At 39.2% G+C, this 22,260-nt stretch overlaps 1 protein-coding gene across 5 annotated transcripts in view; it reads right to left on the reverse strand.

Moving 5' to 3' along the window:
* Window positions 1-22,260, reverse strand: part of TNRC6B (trinucleotide repeat containing adaptor 6B) — a 127,659-nt gene that overhangs the window by 32,602 nt on the left and 72,797 nt on the right. For all 5 annotated transcript variants that reach the window (XR_005953550.1, XM_041416937.1, XM_041416939.1 and 2 more), the window contains 4 exons: window positions 11,541-11,628; window positions 7,695-7,716; window positions 5,892-6,236; window positions 265-2,592 (listed from right to left, as the gene is read on the reverse strand). Coding sequence is in view for 4 of the 5 variants with exons in the window: in XM_041416937.1 (XP_041272871.1) it covers window positions 265-2,592; window positions 5,892-6,236; window positions 7,695-7,716; window positions 11,541-11,628 (2,783 nt within the window). In the remaining variant the exon portion in view is untranslated. The remainder of the gene's footprint in view (window positions 1-264; window positions 2,593-5,891; window positions 6,237-7,694; window positions 7,717-11,540; window positions 11,629-22,260) is intronic.

Below are 22,260 nucleotides of genomic sequence, written 5' to 3' on the forward strand. Positions count from 1 at the left end.
TGCAGATTTGTCAGTTAACATACATTTTTTTTTCCTGGCAAAGTGACCAGTATTCAGAAGCCAATTACTGAAGCATAACAAGCAGAGGACTGATGGATTCAAATTTTAAAGACACTTTAAATACAGAACCAAATGTTCAAATAAGAATTTGGTTTTCTTTATAGAATAAAGCTATTAAGAATTGGTGACTACAAGCATCTCTCTTATGCATTAAGTTTACAATCAAATATAGGAGCTTGCTGAAGAAAGGAACAAGATTAGTACCTGATGCTTGTGATTTGCTAGTCATTGGAGTAGGCAGGCTCTGCTCCCGTGGGGCCTGCCCTCCTTGTGAGTTCTTGTCCCACAAATTCACATTCTTGTAGTTATAACTGCTAGGATCTCCCCACGCTGAAGTGCCATCATCAATATCCATTTTTCGACTGATTGACTGTGGAGAAGGTTCTTCCCAGCCACTAGGCTCCTCCTCTTTGGGGGCAGCTGGCTGTGGTCCGTTGTTCCAGTTTGAGTTTGGAGGCCGCCCATTACTTGGAGTTTGGGGCGGTGGACCCCAGGAACCAGAAGACTCCTGCTGCTGCTGCTGGTGCTGTTGCTGCTGCTTGTTCCAGGAGTTGGGCTGTCGACCCGTCTCGTTCCATGTTGAAGTTCTTTTACAATCGTCCCATCCACCCTTTGAAGCAGAGCTTGTATTTGCACCATTACCCCAAGTTCCAATCTCATTTTGCCCACCTTCACCCCAACCAGACACTGGCTTGTTTCCTGCACTTTCCCAGTTACTGTTTTTAGTTTGGTCAACTTCCTCTCCCCAACCGTTCTTTCCAGAAGACCATCCTTGATTACTTTGCCGTCCACCCCACCCCTGATCCTTACTAGAGCTGTCATTCCAAGAGGAAGATGATTTTTCTTCTTGCCTTCCTCCTCCCCAATTAGAAGAATTGGAGTTCTTATAGTCATTCCATCCTCCAGTATTTTTGGGGTCCTTCCATTCCGTTGGGGTTGAGAGCTCACCCCATCCAGACTTGTTTTGATTGCTTTGGCTGGGTACATCGCCCCAGCCCCCTGAGTTCTTTGTCTGTGTGGCAGAGCTCTCCCACCCCTCAGTTCCTTTATCAGACTTCCCCTCGGGTCGTGGCATCTCTTCAATATCCCACACGGTATCTTGCTTAATTTGAGTCTGGCCCCAGCCAGTGTTTGAAAGCACTCGGGGGTCCAAGTCAGTCCTGCTCAGCAAAGTCTGCAGGACTGCCTGGCAATCGGGATGCGTAGGCCTGTATGATCGGCGTCCAGAATTGTGACTGTCACTACTTCCTGCTTTGTGGTTGCTTCCAGTGCTTTGACCTCCAACCTCACTTCCTGCAGAGCTGGAAGATCTTCCCCAACAGGGAGCCTGGGAATTGCCTTGGTTTTCAGGAAGAGGGTGGCCTTTTTGATTGTCCCATGCTCCAGTGCTAGAATTTGGTTGGTTTGGACCACTCCACTCTCCAATCTTCAGTTCATCAGACCCAGACAGCTGTTTCCATTCTCCCTGAGAGACCCCAGATGTTAATTTGTTCCCTTCACCCCATTTGCTTTCATTTGCATGCTGAGGGCCAAAGTTCCAAGACCCACCACCCGTAGACCGGTTATTGTTTTCCCAAGAATCACTTCTTGACCCATTAGGTTTTTGAACAGAAGCTCCTTTCCAGGAGTCCTCTCTATCCTTTCCATTGTTCCCATGGTTTCCAGAATTGCTCTGCCCAGAGACTGTTTCAGTTCCAGAAGACCCCCTAGATGTACCCCAAGATCCAACACTCCCAGTCTTTCTTTCTCCAGTGCTTTGAGAAGGGGTGTCAGTGCTCCTGGAAGGGTTCCCCAAGCCCATTTCAAAGGGCATTCCCTTATTCTCCATAGGGTTTGGTGAACTTAAGTTCAAGGAGTTAGTGTTTCCATTTTTTGGTCCATCAGTGTTATGAATTTGAGCCTGTTCTCTGCCAGAGACAAAGTTAACACCCGCATTTTCCATCTTTGACTGCTGTTCCCTAGAGGTCTGACCTACTGTGCTAATCTGTGCATTGGAGCTACCACTATCAGATTCCAGAGTTCCTTTCCTAGAATTGCCCTCTTGAACCAGTGCTGGCCAAGCAGATGGGTTGCTATTTGGGTTAAAGTTGCTGAAACCAGAACCGGGACTGATTCTGTCTTGTCCACTCAAATTCCTCCAATTACCAAGTCCATTGTTACTCTCGGCAGCAGGGTTGGAAGATTGAACAGATTTAGCCTTGGGATCAGATTTCCAGGCCCCAAGATTACATTCGTTTCCAGCGCTTCCAGACTGGCACTGGCTTCCTTTTCCTTTGTTACTAGTGGTGCTTCCTGGCAGAGCGTTCTTCTCCAAGCCAGGGTTCGAGGCACTGTTGTTATCGGTGGTGTTTTCGGAAGAAGACTCAGCATCTTTGCTGGCAATACAAGGCCACTCTTCCATGTCAGACCCGTCTACAATCACCTTGTCCCAGATGTGAGTTGGGTTGGCGTTGGTGCCGCTGTTGGAGGAGGCTCCAGGACCCCAAGTGGAATTTGCATAATTTGAAGCAGCAGCACCTCCAATTGCTGAATCTAAAAGAAAATAAACAACAAAACACCCAAAAAGGTCCATATTATTTACAAGCATAGAACATTTTTGACATCAGTTATCCCACTTATTTTGCAGAGCATAAACTCCATAGTAACAGCTGCAGCAGTATTCATAAGTGAATATATACTGTTACTACCAGTACCAGCTCATATGACAACTTCCATGAAAATAACACAAACAGCTTAAAAAACTGGGTAAGTCCCCTCCCAGACTCAATTCCTGTGTTATATATTCCAAAGTAAAGATCACAATTTCTGGTTGCTAATACTTTCAATAAAAGGTAAGATCAGCTTTCAGTGTCTGTCTGAGGCTTCCAGTTCATTAGTTTAAACAATGAACATCCAATGAATGCCTTCCGGATCCCCCTTCACTGAGGGCCACCAGTGAGGATCCAGACTTTACAGCAAAGGTTAAGACTCCCTTGTAAGCTTTGAATATTGATGAACAGTAGTTTGCCTTCAACCACTAAGCCCCACCCACCAAGATTCAAAAGATCAAGCAGTTCCCAAGTACATTCTGTTCCTTCTGTTGCTTTAACCTCAAATGCAAACTGAACAATAGCAAGGAAGTATGACTCCACTGATATTTTTATCTGTCTATCTTTTTAGCACAGAGTAACCCTTTTTTTCCCTTCCAATTAAAAAACTTTCTGATTACACAGATTACAGGAAGAACTTAAAGAGGACAAAGACAAGATCAAAAGACTGCAAAGTTTTGAACTTAGAGATGTTTCAGCCAATGAATGATGCATAGGCAGCTCTGAACTTAGCAAGATCTTCAAATCAGTGACTTCAACAGAACATTTAATTTCTGTGAAGATGTTCTAAAAGTATTAAGACTGGGTCGCTTGCTCACCTATAGCATGCTAGACACAATTTAATGGATTGTTTTATAAAACCAGCCTTCCCTTGCTGTTTTGACAGTGGTAATAATTGTAACTATTGAAAGACTTTCACCAATAAAATTTAAATATTTCTGTCCAAAACTGTCTTGTATGTCCTGAATTACCATTGGTATTGTAAGAATTACATAGAACACCCATCATCTCAGTCTCCTGCATTGGTATGAGACAATAGTATACTTGGTGTCATCTTTCAGGGCACTAGTTTTGCCAGAAGGATTTCAATCCTGGTAGAAAAAGGTGGATGTGAAGGAGGATTACATGTTGACTTTTAGTATTATCCTCACCAACACCACCTACGACCATCTGGCAAATACAAAAATGTGAGCAAGTAGGTAAGCTGCATGATCTTCCCCACTGGGAACCTGCTTTTGTTTTCTTTCACGTGGCATGAATTTAACCATAGTATCAGTGCATACATGCTCCACCAACCTGGGCCAAAACCCCAGTTCAGTTTGTCACCAGCCAGATGTGAGGCGGGATCAGCGACGCACGAGGCAGGTAACACTGCACTTCCACAAGCACTTTGATGAAGCCAGTGTCTCTCTTGCTCACCTGCTCATTCCCACTGGCACACCTACACTCTCATATGCTAGCATCTATGTTCTCACTGATATTCAGCTGGGTGAATGGGTAAAAGTCATCCAGACTGAAATCAGCTTTAAAAACCAACCTGATTTAATTTTAATACAAGTCAGACCCCCAGCCCAGTTAACTTGTTATGGTGTAGAGAAATGGATGAGCTGAGGCAGGTCTCAAGGACCCTGGTCTCTCCTGACTTACAACAGGATAATGCAACTAACCACTGGCTAATACAGCCATGTAACCTCTTAGTTGTCAATGCACCTTAAATGAAGTGTAAAAACATGAGAATGTGTAATACCAAATTTCAACCTCAGAAGAACAAATATTAAGTGTCAAATAAATACATACAACTTAAATAAAATACTTGAAAATGGTCCTCATATAGTACACCCAACGGCAAAAAAAAATTGTTGCTCATAATAAGTTTTGAAAACTTTTAGAATGCTTCACTAACACAAATTTTCCTTAGTCAGTCTACTACAATAACTGTGAAGGCACACCAGTACCAGGATTTTATACAGGAACCATAGACTTGAGTGCATGTTTTGTTTCAGGTGTTTTATCAAAATAAGTAATCTCCAAGACATCTGTTTTTAGACTGGTAAGTTAAATTTTTGCCAGTGTAATTTGACTTTCACCTTTTCCTTTATTAAACAGCAATTATCAAAGACAAGATAAATACTCTGACAAACAGGAATTCAAATATATGGCTAGAGCTACAAATGAATTCAAGTAGTGAAGCCACAAGACAAATGGAATTATTAGTTTTCCTAGAAATCGTATTTAACAAGGATAGCCATCCCACCTAGCTCACTTGGTTCTGTACAAGTTGCCTGTTTTTAATTCCAAACCACAGAGAACTGAAAAAAATCTTGATTTCCATGATGGTAAAAAAATCATGATCCCATTGATCTGGCATGATTTTCAAATAAAACTCAAGACATACTGGTATTGTTATTTTATTCTTCTTGACTTTCAAGTATTAAACAGTTCTTTTTAAAATAGCCTGACTTTTAGAATTGAAGCTGTCCTTGACTTTACATGTCACCTAAGTCTTTCTTCAGAAGGCAGATATTTTGAGTGGAATTTTGTTTGTTCTGCTATTATAATTAAAGAAGAAATATTACAGCTATTGCAATTCACCAAGGGTCTAAAAAATTCAGGAGCAGCTATAACTTCCCCATGCTCACCAAACAATTCTAAAATCAATTTATCTTCTGGAATACAAAATGAACGGAAAAGTAAAAACAGAACAATCACCACTTGTACAAAAAGGCTTAGCTTAAGTGTAAGAAGTAAGATTACTACCAAAAAACAGAAGTGAGGAGTAATAGGTCATCTTTGTGTTTCATCCAGACAGGACGTGACAGACACCTGCCCTTTGCAGACCTGGCATCTGCAAGTCTGTTTTACGAGATGATACAAAAATGTGACAAGACAGGAAATTCATGTCAAAGCAACCTGAAGAGCCATTAGGAACTACTCAGTGACAACCATAAAATGCTGTTTATTTATGCCTCGCTTGCAGAACATATTTATACCTTGCTGCATAACATTTCAGCAACCAATTAAAACCACTCAAAACATACTTAAAAAAATTAAACCTCATTCCATCTAGCAGAAAAAAGTATATCCATTGCTGCCAATAGCAGCCTGTACACTGAAACAGCAGAAGCCCCCCCAAGAGCAACCTGAGTTTTGTTACATAATGACAGGCTTACGCACAATTTCAGCCATCCCTTTTCTGCCGTGCACCAACACCTTCCTTTACTACCATTTATTATCACCACTTGCCTGTTGCAGTCCCACTGTCGCCCTGCAGCAGTGCTCCTGTCACTGGTTGTGCGTTGTTTGGGTTTGCTCCTGGTGCTGCTGGGGAGGGAGGCCCTGCTCCACCCCCAAGGAGCATGCAGGATGGCGGAGGGGGCTGCCCACGTTTCAGTAACACTTTGTGGTCCTGCTGGCAACGGAATCGCGGCGGCACCTCCCGAGGCATGTAGCGGGCGGCGCTTGGCGGTTGTCCGTTCGGCACTGCCACCCTTTTGGCATTGTTGCCACCATTGACTGGTGGCGATGGAGAGTTGCCAATTGGGCTGGCAGCCACTGGTTGGCTTAAACTTGGTTTCGTCACTTCGGGCACTGAAAAACAGGAAGGATGAAAATCAGAAGTTTTTCCACTTAAACCTGTGCTAGCTACAAGAACTCACTGCGACTCTGTGTTTTCATTATTTTATCTCTGAAATACTGTGCAGCTTCCACCTTCTCAACAATCAAAAACAATTTCAAGAAGCAGGAATAAGCAGTAGCAGCAGATCTTTTGCTTCCATGTGCAACTCTGTAGTCTAGGATGAAACTCTACATTGATCAATTTTGCTCTAAGCCCAAAATTTCTTGCAAATGTAAAGTTGGCCAAGAATATACCCTAGACAGTGACTAATTTTAAAATGTGAGTAGTCAAATACAACTGGCTCCACCTTACTGATCTTCAACTGGTCTTTGGATTGTTATGCATCATCATCTTTATGGGAAATCTGAAATTAGAACCCAAGTTTTCACCTGTTTTCTAGGCTACACAGCCGCTGCCTAAACAAACAAAAAGATGGGCAATAACCTGCTTCTTTCTGGATTCAGAGGTAACAAATCTCAGCTGTCTGTGCTGCTCTTGTGCAAGGCAGTAATAGCTGACTTTCACCCAAAAGACAGTCCTACACAGAGCAACGGTATTTGGCTCACTTAAGGTTGCCCTGATGGTCACCAGGTGCCTCTCTAAGCAAAGATAAGCTGCTTCTGAGGACTATTATGTACTGGAGATAAAAATCACAGATCTTTGAGGAGCTAACACCATGACAAAATTTGCTTAAGAGACTCTACACAAACTAACCATAATTAGTCAAACTTCTACAAATGTGAGATCAACACAAGTGGGTCTGTCTTTGGCAACATGAACACATTATTCTCCACATTTTATTTTTGTAAGGGTTTTCAGATTTCTCTAGACAGACTTGCCAAACCCCTAAAAGGTGTTGTCAGCCATTCAATCAAGTTAATATTTTAGGCCTTTTCTTTCACTAATGGCAACTTCCCCACAAAATTTATCAAAAACTGATATACAAAACAAGATTAAATATATTTTTACAACAGCTCCATTATTTAGTTCGACTTTCAAGACAGTCACTCATCAGTCCTGCCTACTGGACTTTTATGTGCCTGAATTTAAGTTTCCAAACCCAAGTCATTTTCATTCATTTTGGTACCTCACTATAAGCAGTACTTTTGCTGTCTTTCATTCCCTTTATAAAGATGGTTTCAGTCTTGGTTATTTGTCTAAAACCGTTGTAAAACAGAGAACTGAGTATTTCAGCTAAACTATCTTGTCCACAATCCTCATTTTTAATTCAAGTATTTCGATACTGACAACACATCTGCAGAATCGTTGCAGCTTCTCCATTTTAATCACCTCAGCTTATTTCTTCTCAATACTCATAGTCAGCGTTTCATCTTTACTCATATGTCCCCTTCCTTTTCTAACAGTTTTGGTAAAGATCTGAATCTTGGCTCAAGTCAGTAAAAGTACTCCTTAGGATTAAAGATTCTTACCTTTGGTTTTTTGATCTGTGACCTGCAAATTAAGAGCAAGAATGTAAATAGAGTTTTGAGCAGTGCAAAACAAACATTGAACACGTTGTGCTAAATCACAACCTTAATATGTTAGTAAAAGAACAGAATTTGTTGTTGAATGAAAACAACCATCTGATTAACTAAGTCTAAATAGTATTCCTAGTTATATATACACATATATATCCAAGGTTTTCAAAAGTACTACAACTGCTGCAATAACTCTGCCTGATGCAAAAGGCCCTGGCAGAAACAATCATACTTCACTCATGATTTTAAGTACTCAATCCTCCTCCTCCTCATCCCAAACATGGGCTTCCAAAGCACAAATAAACATGTGCCACAGCATTACAGCTCTCTCAGATTCTGGAGATGAGGTATTTCAGTTAAAGTGTAACAAAGCCTTCCTTCTGTTGAGAGTATCCTTACAGTAGACTGTTGGGGCCTGAAGTAACCACAGCAGTCTGTCTCTCTGCCATCTTCCCATTTCACCTTTCCTAGAACATCTCTTCCAAGGAGAAGTAACTAAACCTTACGGGATTCATTTCCACACTTACAAAGAGTGCCAGCAACACCTATAAAATAAATCTACTGAAAACAACAAGAAGTCAATGACTGAAATGAGCATTCACGCTGGCCAACACACTCAATATGAGTTTGTGTTTGTATCTGTATCCTACATTGTTTCAGCATAGCAGATTTCAAGCTACAGCAGTAACAAACACATCACTGGTATATTCTCTGGAATAGTGTGTATTGTAGCATTTTTTGAACCTGTCTATCATGAGTTCCACTACACAATAATGAAAAAAACCCTAAAGATCATCATGTGTCAGGTTCTATGACACCTATTCTTAAAAGAAATTGCTGAACTAGTCCATATTTCTGGAAAGCACACAGCAACAGTATAGAATAATGAAAGCACAAGTAAAAAAGCAGTTTATTGTTGAAACTAACCAAGCCAGAACTCCTTTGTATGGTAAAGAATAAAAAGACAAAATGCACTAAATTGCTATGGCATTGTTTACTTTGGAAAGATGAAAACTGCAATATGCAAAGTGGAACATTCACTATAACACAAAATCTTAAGCATTGTAACCTCAGAGACATACACTATCCCAAAGCCTCAAGGACAATAAAAATGTATCCGTACCAAAACCATGTCTGTACCAAGACACACACCAATTTTCAACTTCACCCATGAAAAATCCTGTATGCATCAAATTATATCATCCTCTGTAACAGTTGAAGATTCTGTTACACACTTAATTGACCCTGATGCTTGGCTATTAAAGGAAAAGGGGAAAAAATATGAATTAACACAATCTGGTAATGCTGATAAATTTCCTGTAGTCAACAGTAGACACATTTAGTAAATTAGTAACTTGTCTACTTGGACAGAAAACATTTTACTGAATCCTTGAAAAATTCTACATGATAAACACAAATTACTTCAGACAAAAAAAAAAAACCAAACAAGAAACCTTCTGCCTATAATGTCTCTTTCTCCTAGTCAAAATGATCTGGCTTTGTGATTGCTTTTGTCTAGAATTCAAAAGCTGAAAAAAATGTGACAGTGTCTCATATTTACAGCTGTCATCTCTCCGTGGGCAACCTGTGAGCATCACAGGAGCAGCTACAGTGAATGGGCAACTGGAATAAATCTCAGTCTACTGATGAGCTACCAAACAGCACCCTGGACACCAACCACAGGTATATTTAAGCTGCGAACTTGCTTGCATAACTTCCCTTGAAGTGATTTTTTTTAAAAAATTATTTTTAAAGTTTCAGATGATCCAGACAGAACAATTGTTTCACGTTAAACAAACTTAGTTTGAAGATAGCACCCTGAAATCATTGCTGCTTATTTGGTGAACACCTCCATAGCCAGTAAGAATAAACACACACATTTACATTTTGCCCATTTGGCTGCTCGCTTTGCTATTCTAAGCTATCTCCAGCTATTACTGTCAAGTTTTTCTTATAGGAGATGAAATTACTTAGTCTTTACCCTTCCTGAGAGTGCGGCAGAGTATGTACTGAACAACTTACTAGGTGAGAGACCACACAGGAAAGCTGGCAAATCGAATACAAATCTCTTTTGTATTCAAAGCACCAATTCCTCAGTAAACACAGCACTGTTATCAAGATGATCAGTACGGCCTTTTCAAGTTTCCCTTTTATCACTGAATATCAGCACATAATCCTCAAGTCTCTACTCTTTATCCATAAGGATCTGCTCTTTCTGCTTTCTACATATGTTTTTTGCACTTGAACATTAAACAGCACCAACACCGAGGTAAAAAGACACTGGAGAGATCTTATCTGTAGCAAGTGCTCTTTTGCACTCTTATTTGGGGATGTATGAACTGGCTGAAGACAACTGACACACATTTATCTGCACCCAGTTTAAACTGATAGACGCAAATTGGTGAAACGCCACATTAAAAAAGACCCTGGGTAAGCCAAGATTTCACTGAAGCTGATGCTGTCAGTTCTTAGCAGAAACCCACAGAATGTAAGAGTGAACACTGTGATCTTTCATTACCTGATCTGTTACTGAAGCAACTGAAAAACAGAGTACTGAAAGAAAGTAAAGCCTTTTGCTCTCAGTTTCACATAATCATTGACATTGGAAGGAACAGCCTCTGGAAATCTAATCCACAGTTGCCATACCTGTCCTCCACCTGGCCCGAGGAGGTTACTCAATTTCAAAACAAAATCATCAAAACTGGATTGCACAGGACCACGTGAAACTCAGTTTTGAGCATTTAAAGATAGAAGCACCACAACCCCTCTGGGAAACCTGTTCCAGTGGTTGCCCAGCCACATACACACACAGAAAATGAGTCTTTTTTATGACTAGGCAGACTTTCAATATGTACATAATGCTTTATGCTTTGCCACTGGGCACCGTGGAGAAGAGTCTGCCTCCATCTTTTACTCCCTTCCACAAAGTATTGATATACATTGATGAGATCCCCCAAGCCTCCTCTTCTCCAGGAGGAAGAGTCATAACACTCCCAGGCTCTCCTCATTTGTCAGAGCCTCCAGTCCCTTAATCATCTTAAAGGCATTTTGCTGGACTTGCTCCAGGGTGGTTGCACCTATCTTATACTGGGAAGCCCAGAAAGGATTTTATCAGTAAAAAACATGGATAATGCCCTAAGAGACTCAAGCTTGTATGTCAAATTAATTCCTAAAACAACCTGCCAGATGTTTTTTTGCAAAATACAGACCTTCTAGTACACCAAGTTTCAAACTTGTTTTCTTAGCAGAACCATTTTTTGGTGACTTACAAATTCTCCACAACTCAGACTTGAACTGGCAGACTTCAGCAAAAGTGCTATTAGCTACAGAAAATGTAAAATGCAAGTAATACTTAGCAAAAAACAATCTTCAGTAGTAAGTATTTAATATACTTCCTTAAGGATTAAAAAAGAAAAAAAGGATCTTCCTGCTCTAATAAATATTTGCACAATTTTACTGCAAGAATTGCAAAAGCTCATCAGTATTTCAATCCACAAACACCTCAAACAGGTAGCAGTTGTGTAGAGAGGGATCCAAAGAAGCCATATTAAGTAACTTAAATACTTTGTATAAAAAAAAAAAAAATCTTTTATTTTACGTAGCACTCTAAGGAGAAAAAATAGCCAAGTTAAACACCTCAGTTCCAGGAAAATGATGCAAAAAAAGTGTCTTGAAAGAAGCACCACTCTAAGCAATCAATTTTTAAGTTCAAATACAAACAATTTAACACCATTACTTATTACCACCAATACTATTTATGCTTCAGCTGGACAGAAGAATTCAAATAACAAAACCCACCTTCTGAGCAGAGTCCTTCTTTTTCTTATCCTCTTTCTTCCTTTTCTTGTCTTCCATTAACTGTTCTTCCCTTTCTTGCTCCTTCTCTCTGCCAAAACATGAAAAACAATGGTCTGAGTACAGTCGAGTTGTGTAAGAGCCACACATATTATAAACCTCTTCCCAGCAAGAAAGACAGTCAAGTTATCAGATTCCTCTTATCATACTTCATTTCTATCTGAGGGTTTCCATCAAACTGTGATAAGAAAAGCACATTCCAGCTCAGTATGGCCACAATCATGCCACATGCTGCATAAAGGAAAATTCCTTTTTTTCAGATCAGGTCTGTTATGGCAGCTCCCTACATAAATTAATCACACGCCTGATAACAGAAAATATCTTCAAGACATTTTAGCCAAAGTACTCCTATAATTGGGTCATGCTATTATTTAACGAAGAGTCTCATGAATCTTTTCATATGGTAAAAAAAAAATAAAAAGGGAAGTTGTAATTTAATATAAGATAGTTTGGTCTGATACAACATTTATCTTCACAAGGGGAAGAGATTATTCTATTGCCTGTAGCTATGTCACTTGTAAGAGACTAGAAGTGTCACATCAAATCAAACCTATCATTTATTATACAAATCTCTAATTTAATTTCTAGGCTATTATATCCACCCACAGAATTTTTGTGATGAAACTTGTAATATAAATTACTTTCCAGGGAATCTATTTTTTCCCACAAGAACATTCTTTCAAAAAAAAGGAAAAAAAATTACATGCAGCTGCTATTGTTGTCAAGCCATCATCTTGTTGCTATGCTCTGTATTAAATATGAAAATACCATGGAATAGTTAATTTGCTGCATACATACTATTGGCTGAGGTGTTTCTATGGTGAATCACATTTTTGTTAACCAGTTCTCTTCACCTCCTTATAAAGAAATTTAAGGCCAAGTTTCCAGCTTACTTAATTGCTTTTTATAGGGAAAGATTAAGACAAAGATCATTAATGTAAAAAGATGATTTGACGGATGAGGAGTAGGATCAGAGACTCTACAAATGGGAACCAGCTAACAACTATAATCCACAATCTTTAAGAAGAAAATTTTATAAAAACCAGAACAGTATTAAAAATAAAACCAGAGTTTATAAGAGTACTGAACAATTTCTTGTATTCATACCTAAATCAAAGGACTTTTTTGACCACAGTTTAAAAAAAGAGTTGAGCAGGTTTTGCTGTCAGGTAGTACACACTTTTCCTTGAATTGCATCTATACAGTAAAGGTAAAAGAAATAACCTTATTTTCATTTTCACTAAATACTCCAAAGCCAGAGTGCGAAGAGGTATTTACACTACTGATTGCTACAGAAATATTTTGAGACATGTATTAATAGCTTCCTGATTGAGAACTTCCAAGAACTCTCTAAACGACAAAGGTGCTACAGAGAGTAATAAATGTCTGCCTGGTTTCCTGAAGCCGGGCTCCCCTGCTTCATGGATGGATAAAATTGATAAGGGCAAGATGAGTCCTTAGTAACAACATCCTGAGGTTACCACCAAATGCAATTACTACACTTTCTTCAGTGAAACACTGGGGAGCTTGGTGTACTTTGCATTGCCTGTCATACCATTGAGACAGACTTTTTCATTTTCTTTAAGCCATAGATTGTGAGCAAGATGGAAAAGCCCTCCTGTGACACCCTCATCATTCAAAGTTGCTACAACTTCAAATTACGTTTACTACTTTTATCTTGTCAAGCTATGTATGCCTTTTGGGCTGCAGTGAAAGTTACAACTACACTATTCCAAAAAACTTTCTTGCAGCAGGCAAATGTTTAAAAAGTTTAAAAGCAGATGTCTCAAAAGAGCTGCTGAAAAATGGTAGGATCAAAATATAAAATTACTTCCATTAACTGCTTGGCACACCGGCAGCTTCCTACTTAAAAGTACTTTCCTTACTTTTGTAAGCAGATGAGAAGGGAATAGAAAAAAGAACCACATTCACAATCACAGCTGAAACTATGGCCTACAGTGACGTGCAGCCCTAAAAGGATTCCAGGACAAAAGATCCATAGCCTGAAAGTAATCACCTAGTTATGGTCTGCCTTTGTGATAAATTTAGGACACGGAGATTGCTATTGCTGCTGCCTTGTTTTTTGATCTATGTGGACTAAGGTTGCAGAGAAGCCCTTTTGTTTTGCATGACAACCTCCCCTTCTGCTCTTTTAGTACAGATTTCATATTCCATTGAGTGCATCCTCAACAACCACAATACAGCAGCAACCAACACTTGGTTTGCTTCATTTACCAAAACTTTATTTAGGCTTCAGTTCATGTAAGCTCTGCTAAGGTGGAAGGGACCTATCTGAACACTTGGGCTACATCACACGTATGAGACCACGGAGCTCGTGACAAACCTCACAAACACGTCAGAGGTACAAAGTTACACTTTCCAAATGACAGAGCAAGAATAGATGCTACAGACACACTAACAATGTACAACCACGGTGAAAGTTCACTGAACTAGAAGGGTAAGTATCTTATTATTATTCTGGGTATCACAAGTGCTGTCTTACCAATACCACTCTTCAATGCATTTCACTAACATTTGTTTTATGATCAACGATTTTCCCCTTCAGCTGGATGAAAGATGCTTGTTGAATACAAGTTTAACTTGCAGTGTTAAATGTTCTGAGAAATTCACTATCAACAAAGCTTTCAATCACTTCCTCGATTTATTCCAGAGATAATGCTGTCCATTAGCATCTCATTAGCCAAAAGACAGTTCTTCCTGGCCTGTTGAAAACACAGGGGTCCATCATGTACTTTCCAGTAAACAGCTGCTCACACTGAGGAGATCAACAGGGGGAGAAAACCCATGGACTCCAAGCAGAGTGAATTCAGAGTAATACAATGGGGTGTGGTTCCGGGTTTTGTTATGAGCACACTGTAATGGGAACACGGACACACCACAACCCTGAAGAGGAAATCTGCTAAATAACAATCAGCAGCCAGCTTTTTAATCTAGGTTGGTTTGTTTTTTTTTTTCCAAGAAAGCATGTGTTGATCTAAAAATATTACCTAATTGCACTTTAAGATCTCCCACAAAAATCTTAGAATCAACATCACTGAAAAGTATTTAAAAAGAATATTACAGATTTCAATTTCAAGTATTTAAAGTAAGGCATATTAACAGTTTATAAATTATGACAAACTGTAAACTGTAATCCAAAATGTTATCTTCATTCCAAAAAAACTCAAATCCAAATAAACCCAGTACCTATGATGCATTACACATTATGTATGTTCTTAAAACAACCTCTGCTGATTAAGTCAAAAGAAATTATTTTAGAGAAAAGAATATTTTTACACTAGTTAACTAGAGATAACTAGCATAACTAGCATAACTGAAAACAGTTATGAAGTCCATGTTATTAAAACATCCATTTCAGGGGGAAAAAAAAAAAAAAAAAAAAGCAAAGCCAGACATTCAAGAAATGTGTTCTCCCTCAAAACAATTTACCTGTTTTGGAAATTGTTAATTTCCTGTAAAATTCTAATACTAATTTTTCCAGAAAATTCTATTTCATAGAGTTCTTCTGACAACATTATGGGCTTGGGGCACAGGAAGAGGACAGGAGTTGCCTTCAAAGCTCTTGCTGTCACGAACTGAACTGCGAGACGAGATGACGCGCAACATATTGCACACTATCTGCTGCCAACACACTTGGATAGGCAGAGATAAAGCATCACACAGGATTAGTCTGCACAAACCCCATAATCCTGTAAGGTCACCCTCAAACTAAAACTGCACAAAAAAGTAAGTGAAATGTAAGAAATGAAAATTCCTAGAATGGCATTTAGTGCATGCAACTCCCAGTTCCTTTCGGAACACCACAGGACAATGGTGTGAGAGTTTGGAAGTTCCTCCCAGGTGAAGATGTGCACTACCAGTACCGCGAGTCCTCTTCCCTCCTCCTGACCTCACACTTCACCTCATTTCAGTACCATCAACTTGAGTTAGCTACACTATGACACAGGAGTGCAAGTAAACTTCTATAGGTGCACCCTGTTCTCTGTGTTGTGATAAACATAGGGCAATTTACAAACCTGCTTCCGAACTGTGAGCCAACTTGTGCATCTTCTTGCAGAACACTGGGCTTCTGAAACCACACTTGCAGGACCAGAAGCATTTTTCTATCTGTATAGCTGCCACATTACCTGAACAACTGCTAAATCTTCCCTCAAGCCAGCAGCCACAACTAGCCAGAGCTAAAGGCCTTCACCATATGCAGAGAATTATTTGCATGCACTGACCACTGTCACTTAGAAGCAAAGCCTGAGCTATTAATAATTCTTACAGTCAAGCCTCTAGTGATCCATCCAAAACATCAGACCTAAAGCCTGAGCTATTAATAATTCTTTCTTACAGTCAAGCCTCTAGTGATCCAAAACATCAGACCACAAATATATTTCAAGTCTTTTGGAAACAGACAGAAAGAACTCAAAAAATGATTAAACCAGAAATTTATCCAACAGTGAGGTACCCAATATTGGTCAAGAACTGAAGCAAAAGCATTACAAGTGAACTCTAACTACAAGCACCTAACTTCTCAACATTGCTGAAAGTTTTCTCGGTATTGTGGTAAGTTACACAGCCTGAATACCAGCAGAATTAGGCATCACAGACTGGTGTCCCAGATGTGTTGAAAAACATCTTTTAAGAAGCTCAAGTCCAGGCACAACTTCCAAGACACAAGCTCTCCTCAATCGATACAGGGACAAAATCTCTTACAGCAAAGTAAAATGTCTTCAACAGTGCTATTTCACTGCTGCTGCCACTGGCAAGTGGTTTTCATTTTCTTCCACTTGATTTCTCTTCATCAAGCTCTGTCTTTGACCTTCACCTGTTTGGACTTTCTCTGGAACTTAGCTGAGTGTATGGGAAGCAAATTCAACTCACAGTAATGCATTAAAAACCATAAGATGACTAGAACTAAGGGTCATAAGCAATGAAGAAAAGGCATACTACCAACTCCCAAGTGAGTTCTCTGAGGTGCAAGCCCTTTTTGCTGCAGCAATGAACACTGCCAGTCTACAGCTTGAAATGCTCAAGATGGATGAGCTTTTAAATCATATCAGGAAGCTGGATGTCAGAGACTAAAAATTAAGCAAAATTAAATGCACCACAACTGGAGCATAGAAATCCTTACAAATTTTACTTCACTTTCATTTAACATATCCCACTTAGCAGGCATGCTCCATTATTTCAGCAGCATGAGAAGAGTGTGGCATGTACAAACATGCAAGTGTGCTCCAGTGCATTTCAAGAGAACATCAAACAGAAGCAAGATGTAACACAGCAGGGAATAAATCCCAGGGCTGACAGACCCTACACTCCTAAAAGGTAAAATTACTTCCACTAGACTAAGCCATGTAAATAAAGAGTTGTGATCTTGGTGATCAAGAGTCAAAATGGGATTAATAAATTTTATTTTAAAAAAAGTTAAAATACTCAACATCACAGCCTTCTTTTATTAGGCAATGCTTGCGTGCATAGATTAGACAGCCATACAAAATATGCTTACATGGGAGATAGCCATTTCAAAATTCAGTCTTTAGGCCTAACTGTCAAAAATGGAATATGAAACTACTTTAGGCCAAGTGATTTCTGATGTTTATAAGGAAAAACAATTGAACCTTCAGAACAGCATTCCTGAAGACCTAGAGTATAAAAAATTCAGAGAAGGGAAAAAAAAATGTTTGTTTCTTTGAAGTGAGACAGAAATTCACAGCATCACTGAAGAACTGCAATACCAATGCAAGGGATAAATTGCAGCTCAAAACTGGCCACCTAGCAAAAGGATTAATGTCCACACTTTCTGAATATAGGTGAAATCACGATAGCAGAACTCAGCCCTTCAGAGTAGGAAATTAAGACTTTCATATTTGCAACATGTGTAAACAGTATATACACCACATGTAAGATAAAAGCCAGTCCTCTTTCTCTACCAGGAAAAGCTGTGGATTTTATACAAACACAACACATACTCACCATGTATTAAATAAAAAGACTTTTGAAAGGGCTTTTTAGAAGTGCTCTAAAGCAGCATTTTCAAAAGATTATTCCTCTTCAAGAGTAAGCTGCTTTTTCCTCTCTTTGGCCAAAAACCAAGACAGCGTCAGAGCAAAAGAGCTGTGTCCTTTAAATAGCGCATGTGGCCGCAGCGATACGCCTTTATCGCAGCACAGCATCGGCAACCGGGCGCTGCTGGAGATAATCACCCACTTCACAACACCAGCCAAGTGACTTAGCTGAAAGCACACTTTTCTGAAGGAATGCTCCTTACCAGCTGTTGTTACACTTGTTAAGAGTCAAATTAATTCTTTGCGGTGTGTTCTATAGATAGAATTTTGTGGTGTATCTATATACACCATTATCTATCTATATCTTTGTGGTATATTCTAGATATACGCTATACACCTATGCAGAATGATTTACAGAGACAATAATTGAGCATAAAGGGCCTTTACTTTAAAGAACTGGATGATATAAGCCCTAGAGTAAAACAACAAATGCTCACACAAATTGAGGTTTTTTTCTCAGCTCTTCAGCAACTGAAGGGGCAGTTTCAGTTTTAAGAGTCACCTGTTCATAAGAAAAACCTTGAAATATGTTAAAAAGTAAAAATAATTTTTAAAAAATTCTGTATTTCTTGCTTGCACTCCTTTAAGTAGAATTACTCTTCCAAGCTGTTCAATTTCTATCTACTGATATATTAAAAAACTAGCTTTTAGATACAATCTAAAGATCCTACATGTTAGCCAATTTGTAAAAAGGAAAGCTTTAAGAAAATGGAGAGCTATAGCCAAAATTCTACAGTGCAAGAACTGAGCAAGTTTTCTTCCCTACTTCAGGCTTCAAACACTTTGGAGCTCTTGCAGATCTGTAATTATTATTTCATAGCATGCACAATCATGCACACCAAAGACACAGGTAAAGTGTGTTAGACAACTGCGAAATGTGGTAAAATTAGTCCAAGAGTGGCAAAACATGAGGTCAGAAATTTGCCTGGAATTAAGATCTCCTGTAATGTATCCTTTCAGGACACCCCTTTGGCAAGACACAGTTCCATTCAGGACTTTAAGGTTTTATGTGATTATCAAAAAGCCTTTCTTTCCTCTAAAAACTACTCACATGTGTAGAAAGCTGCATTATCTGCAAGTGCTCGCCACAAAAAATACCTGTGTCATTCTGACAGCCACAAGAAACACCACGGGCTAGTAAAAGGGTAACAGCTACCAGAATAAAATCAAGAAAGAACCTGTGCCTGCTACAGAGACACAAGTCAGTTATTTCAGAGAGAAGCTGGCAATCCTCAAGATCAGGGTCTTCCCTCTATGAGAGCCAGAACTGGACATACTATGTTAAAGATGGACTTTAAAGTGTTGAATCCCTTCTCCTGATCCACTGGCTATATCCTTGCTAATACAGCACAGCACACGGCTGGCTCCTTAACAGCAAGGACACCGTGCTGACTCATATTCTACTTTTTTTTCCTCAGGACCTTCAGGTGCTGTTTCTGCAGAGCTACTGTCTAGTCAGTGGATGTCTAGCAGAGGGTTCTTCTGACACAGGTGTAGTACTTTTACAATTTTAACATTTACAATTGTTAAATTTCAAGAGGTTTGTCCAGCCCTTTTCTCCAGCCTACTTTCCAGCCTACTGTGTTCCCCCTGAATCTCCAGAGGAGTCAACTATTCAGCCTCCTTTGAGATCACCTGCAAAGGTGCTGAGGGTTTGTTCCATCCCAACAGAGCACGTCATTAATGCAGATGTTGAACACGACCAGCACCAGACTGCCCGGCTGCCAGTGCACTTTGCACTGCTGACCATAACCAGCTCCGTGTCAATGGAGCAATGCAGCTCTGCAATACTTCCTCAAAAAAATGCATTCGAGTAGAACAAAACCACAGTCCTGTACTTAGTGGTCCAGTGAGCAGGAAACTAATTACTGACACCTTCTCTGCAGAAGGACTGCAGCAGGTTGCTAAATGAGCTACCCTCCACTCCAGGTCTGTACCAGGACACCACTGCATTCAGCAGCCCAGACCAATTCCACGAGTGAAGCTCAAACCTCTACTGGCAGCTTTGCCAATGTCTTACTGGGGCTTTGAACAGGTTACAGACTGGACACAAGTATTATTGCCATTTTAATAGTGCATTCTTGTAGGTGTGTATGAGAAGTGCTATTAAAAGAATACTTACTATTAATGTAACTGCAGTGAAAAAGGAAATGCTAACTTGTGACTACAGCATAAATTTGATTTTAACAAAAGAACTCTGTACTTTCTTAGATTACAAACTTCTATCTTAAATGCCAAGAAAAGAATTATTTTTCAAGACTAAAAAAAGTCACAGGAAATTTATCTACTTCCCATGGTAAGGTAACTACGGCACAGTGCACACAACAATTATGACACTTGTTTTAATGTCAGAATGTGACATTTCAGAAAAAAATACTGAATAAGTATAACACAGTTTAATCAAATGAAGCATTTTCCACTAGAGCATCATTTGTGGCACCAGCAGAGGCTGCACACACAGTAAAAAAACTGGATTATACAGATTCTTTAACAAGTAGTCATATTTATTTTAAACTTTGACATTGATATATATTTGTGTTTCTCAGTCAAAAAAAATCCAGGACCTAAAAACCATCCTGATAAAGATCCAGACTACCATAGATACAGGACAGAACCTTAGGGGAAGGTGAAAACAAAGAAAACATCAGACAACATTATTACAGTGTTACTTGCTACACATTTTAACACACTTGAAAATACTGGAGGCTTTCTTAACGTTCATGATATGGCACTTCAGATCAAGAAAAAAATTAAAATATAAATATCAGTAAAGCAGTTTCTATTGAGTGACTGTTAAATCACTGGGAAAAAATCCCTCACCAAACCAAGCCCAGACACAGTCATACCGCTTACAGGCAGCTTCTACTGAATGGTAAAAGGTTTGAATTCTACCTGCATGGGGATATTATAAGGATACCCTTGCAGCTGCATAGTAGTATAATTTACATTTCATTTTGGTAGGGATCTGATTGTTTACTTTTATTCAGTTTCCAAAGAAACACTCTGAATTTATATGCTATAAAAACCAAAACACTTTATGCAAGTTAATAGTCTGACAAGCACATTACATACCTCCAGATCTGTGTAATATTATAAAATTTTCCACATGCAGTGCCTCAGGGCACTGTAGTAATGAAAATAACATTTATCAAACTGTAAGTCATTATTTTAATTATACTAAATCAAAATACTAAAGGCAGAATGTATTTAATTTTATCAGTGTGAAGTTAAGAACAAGGCATTCCACACTAAGTTATTATTCATTAGCTGTAGGTCAAGGTGGAAGAACCAGCAAGTTAAGGTTGTTTTTAAATGTATTAGAAGTTCAAACAGCTCTGTATAGCTTGCTCAGATTTTCTTGGCAAAGGTATTAAGGTTTGTATTTTCCACTCCATTAACCTGAGGCAATATTTATTTTTAACAGGTAAGAAAACTCATTCAGTTACTTGCTGCAAATATTCAGTTACAAGCTTTCAGGACTGTCACAATCCATATCAGGAAGTCTAAGTTAAAGGCAGAAGGAAGTAACATATTTTGCAGGTCTGGAAAATGCTGTATAAATCTCACCAAGTTACTGTATCTTGAAACAAATCTACTTAAATATACGTTCAGCATATTCAGCTGAAGCCAGGCAGGTAAATTCTTGATATTCCATTACTACAGGCATGTTCCATAAATTAAGGCTTATAACTAGGGTTATATAAAGCACAGGGGTTTTAATAACTGCTGTTCTTGAAGACTACAAACCATTGTTTATTCTCATAAGGGCAAACACTGTTCCTCTCCTTAGGCCAGCTGAGCTGAGAGCTGAAGCAGGACTACAGAGAAATAAAAAGCTCCCAGGAACAAGCTGTCCAGCCAGCCTGCAATAAAGCAGGACAAAGATCCAGGTGCTTTCAATTTGAATCCGTCCTACTGCACGAGCACAAACTGGCACTTACATTCAGCTATGCCTCACACTTCACTGGGCAAGCTGTTCACCTTGCTGAAGCACTTAATTATTAAGTTTTGATGCCCCCCGTTCTAAACCACACCTATGTGTTTTGTGCAACAAGTAAAATGCAGATATAGCACTGTGTAGGAAATAAAAACTTAAACCCTGTGTTTGCATCTGTGAAGCATGGCAAATAACTAATGTTATTGTGCCTTACATAATTAAGTAAATGTCTAGCTGGCTCAGTCTTAAAACACATGTATACTTTTCAAAAGTTCCTCACTATCTTGTCATTTTTATGACAGTATGTAATCATAACCTTCCTCTGTCAGTTGAGGAAAAAACCTCACAAATGACTGAGATTTCTATTATTATGCAACAGTCAAATACAAGATGCTATAAGAGGTGACTATCAACCTTGACAATCACAAAGCTCCAATATAGACAATATTCCGTCTGAAGAACGAACTTGTTTACCAGCTGAGTAGCACAGATTAGTGAGCTCTCAGAATGCAATAAAGATCATATGCAGTCCCTCACAGTGAAGTTGCAGTTAAGCACGGTGCATATGGAACCCAAATGAGAGAGATCTGCAACAGGCAAAATGCAGTCTGGTCTGTGACCAGGTAACACAAGCACAAGTTCTCATGTTGAC

The sequence above is a fragment of the Onychostruthus taczanowskii genome, unplaced genomic scaffold (assembly GCF_017590055.1).
Source record: "Onychostruthus taczanowskii isolate IOZ18803 unplaced genomic scaffold, ASM1759005v1 scaffold53, whole genome shotgun sequence".
NCBI classification, from domain to species: Eukaryota; Metazoa; Chordata; class Aves; order Passeriformes; family Passeridae; genus Onychostruthus; species Onychostruthus taczanowskii.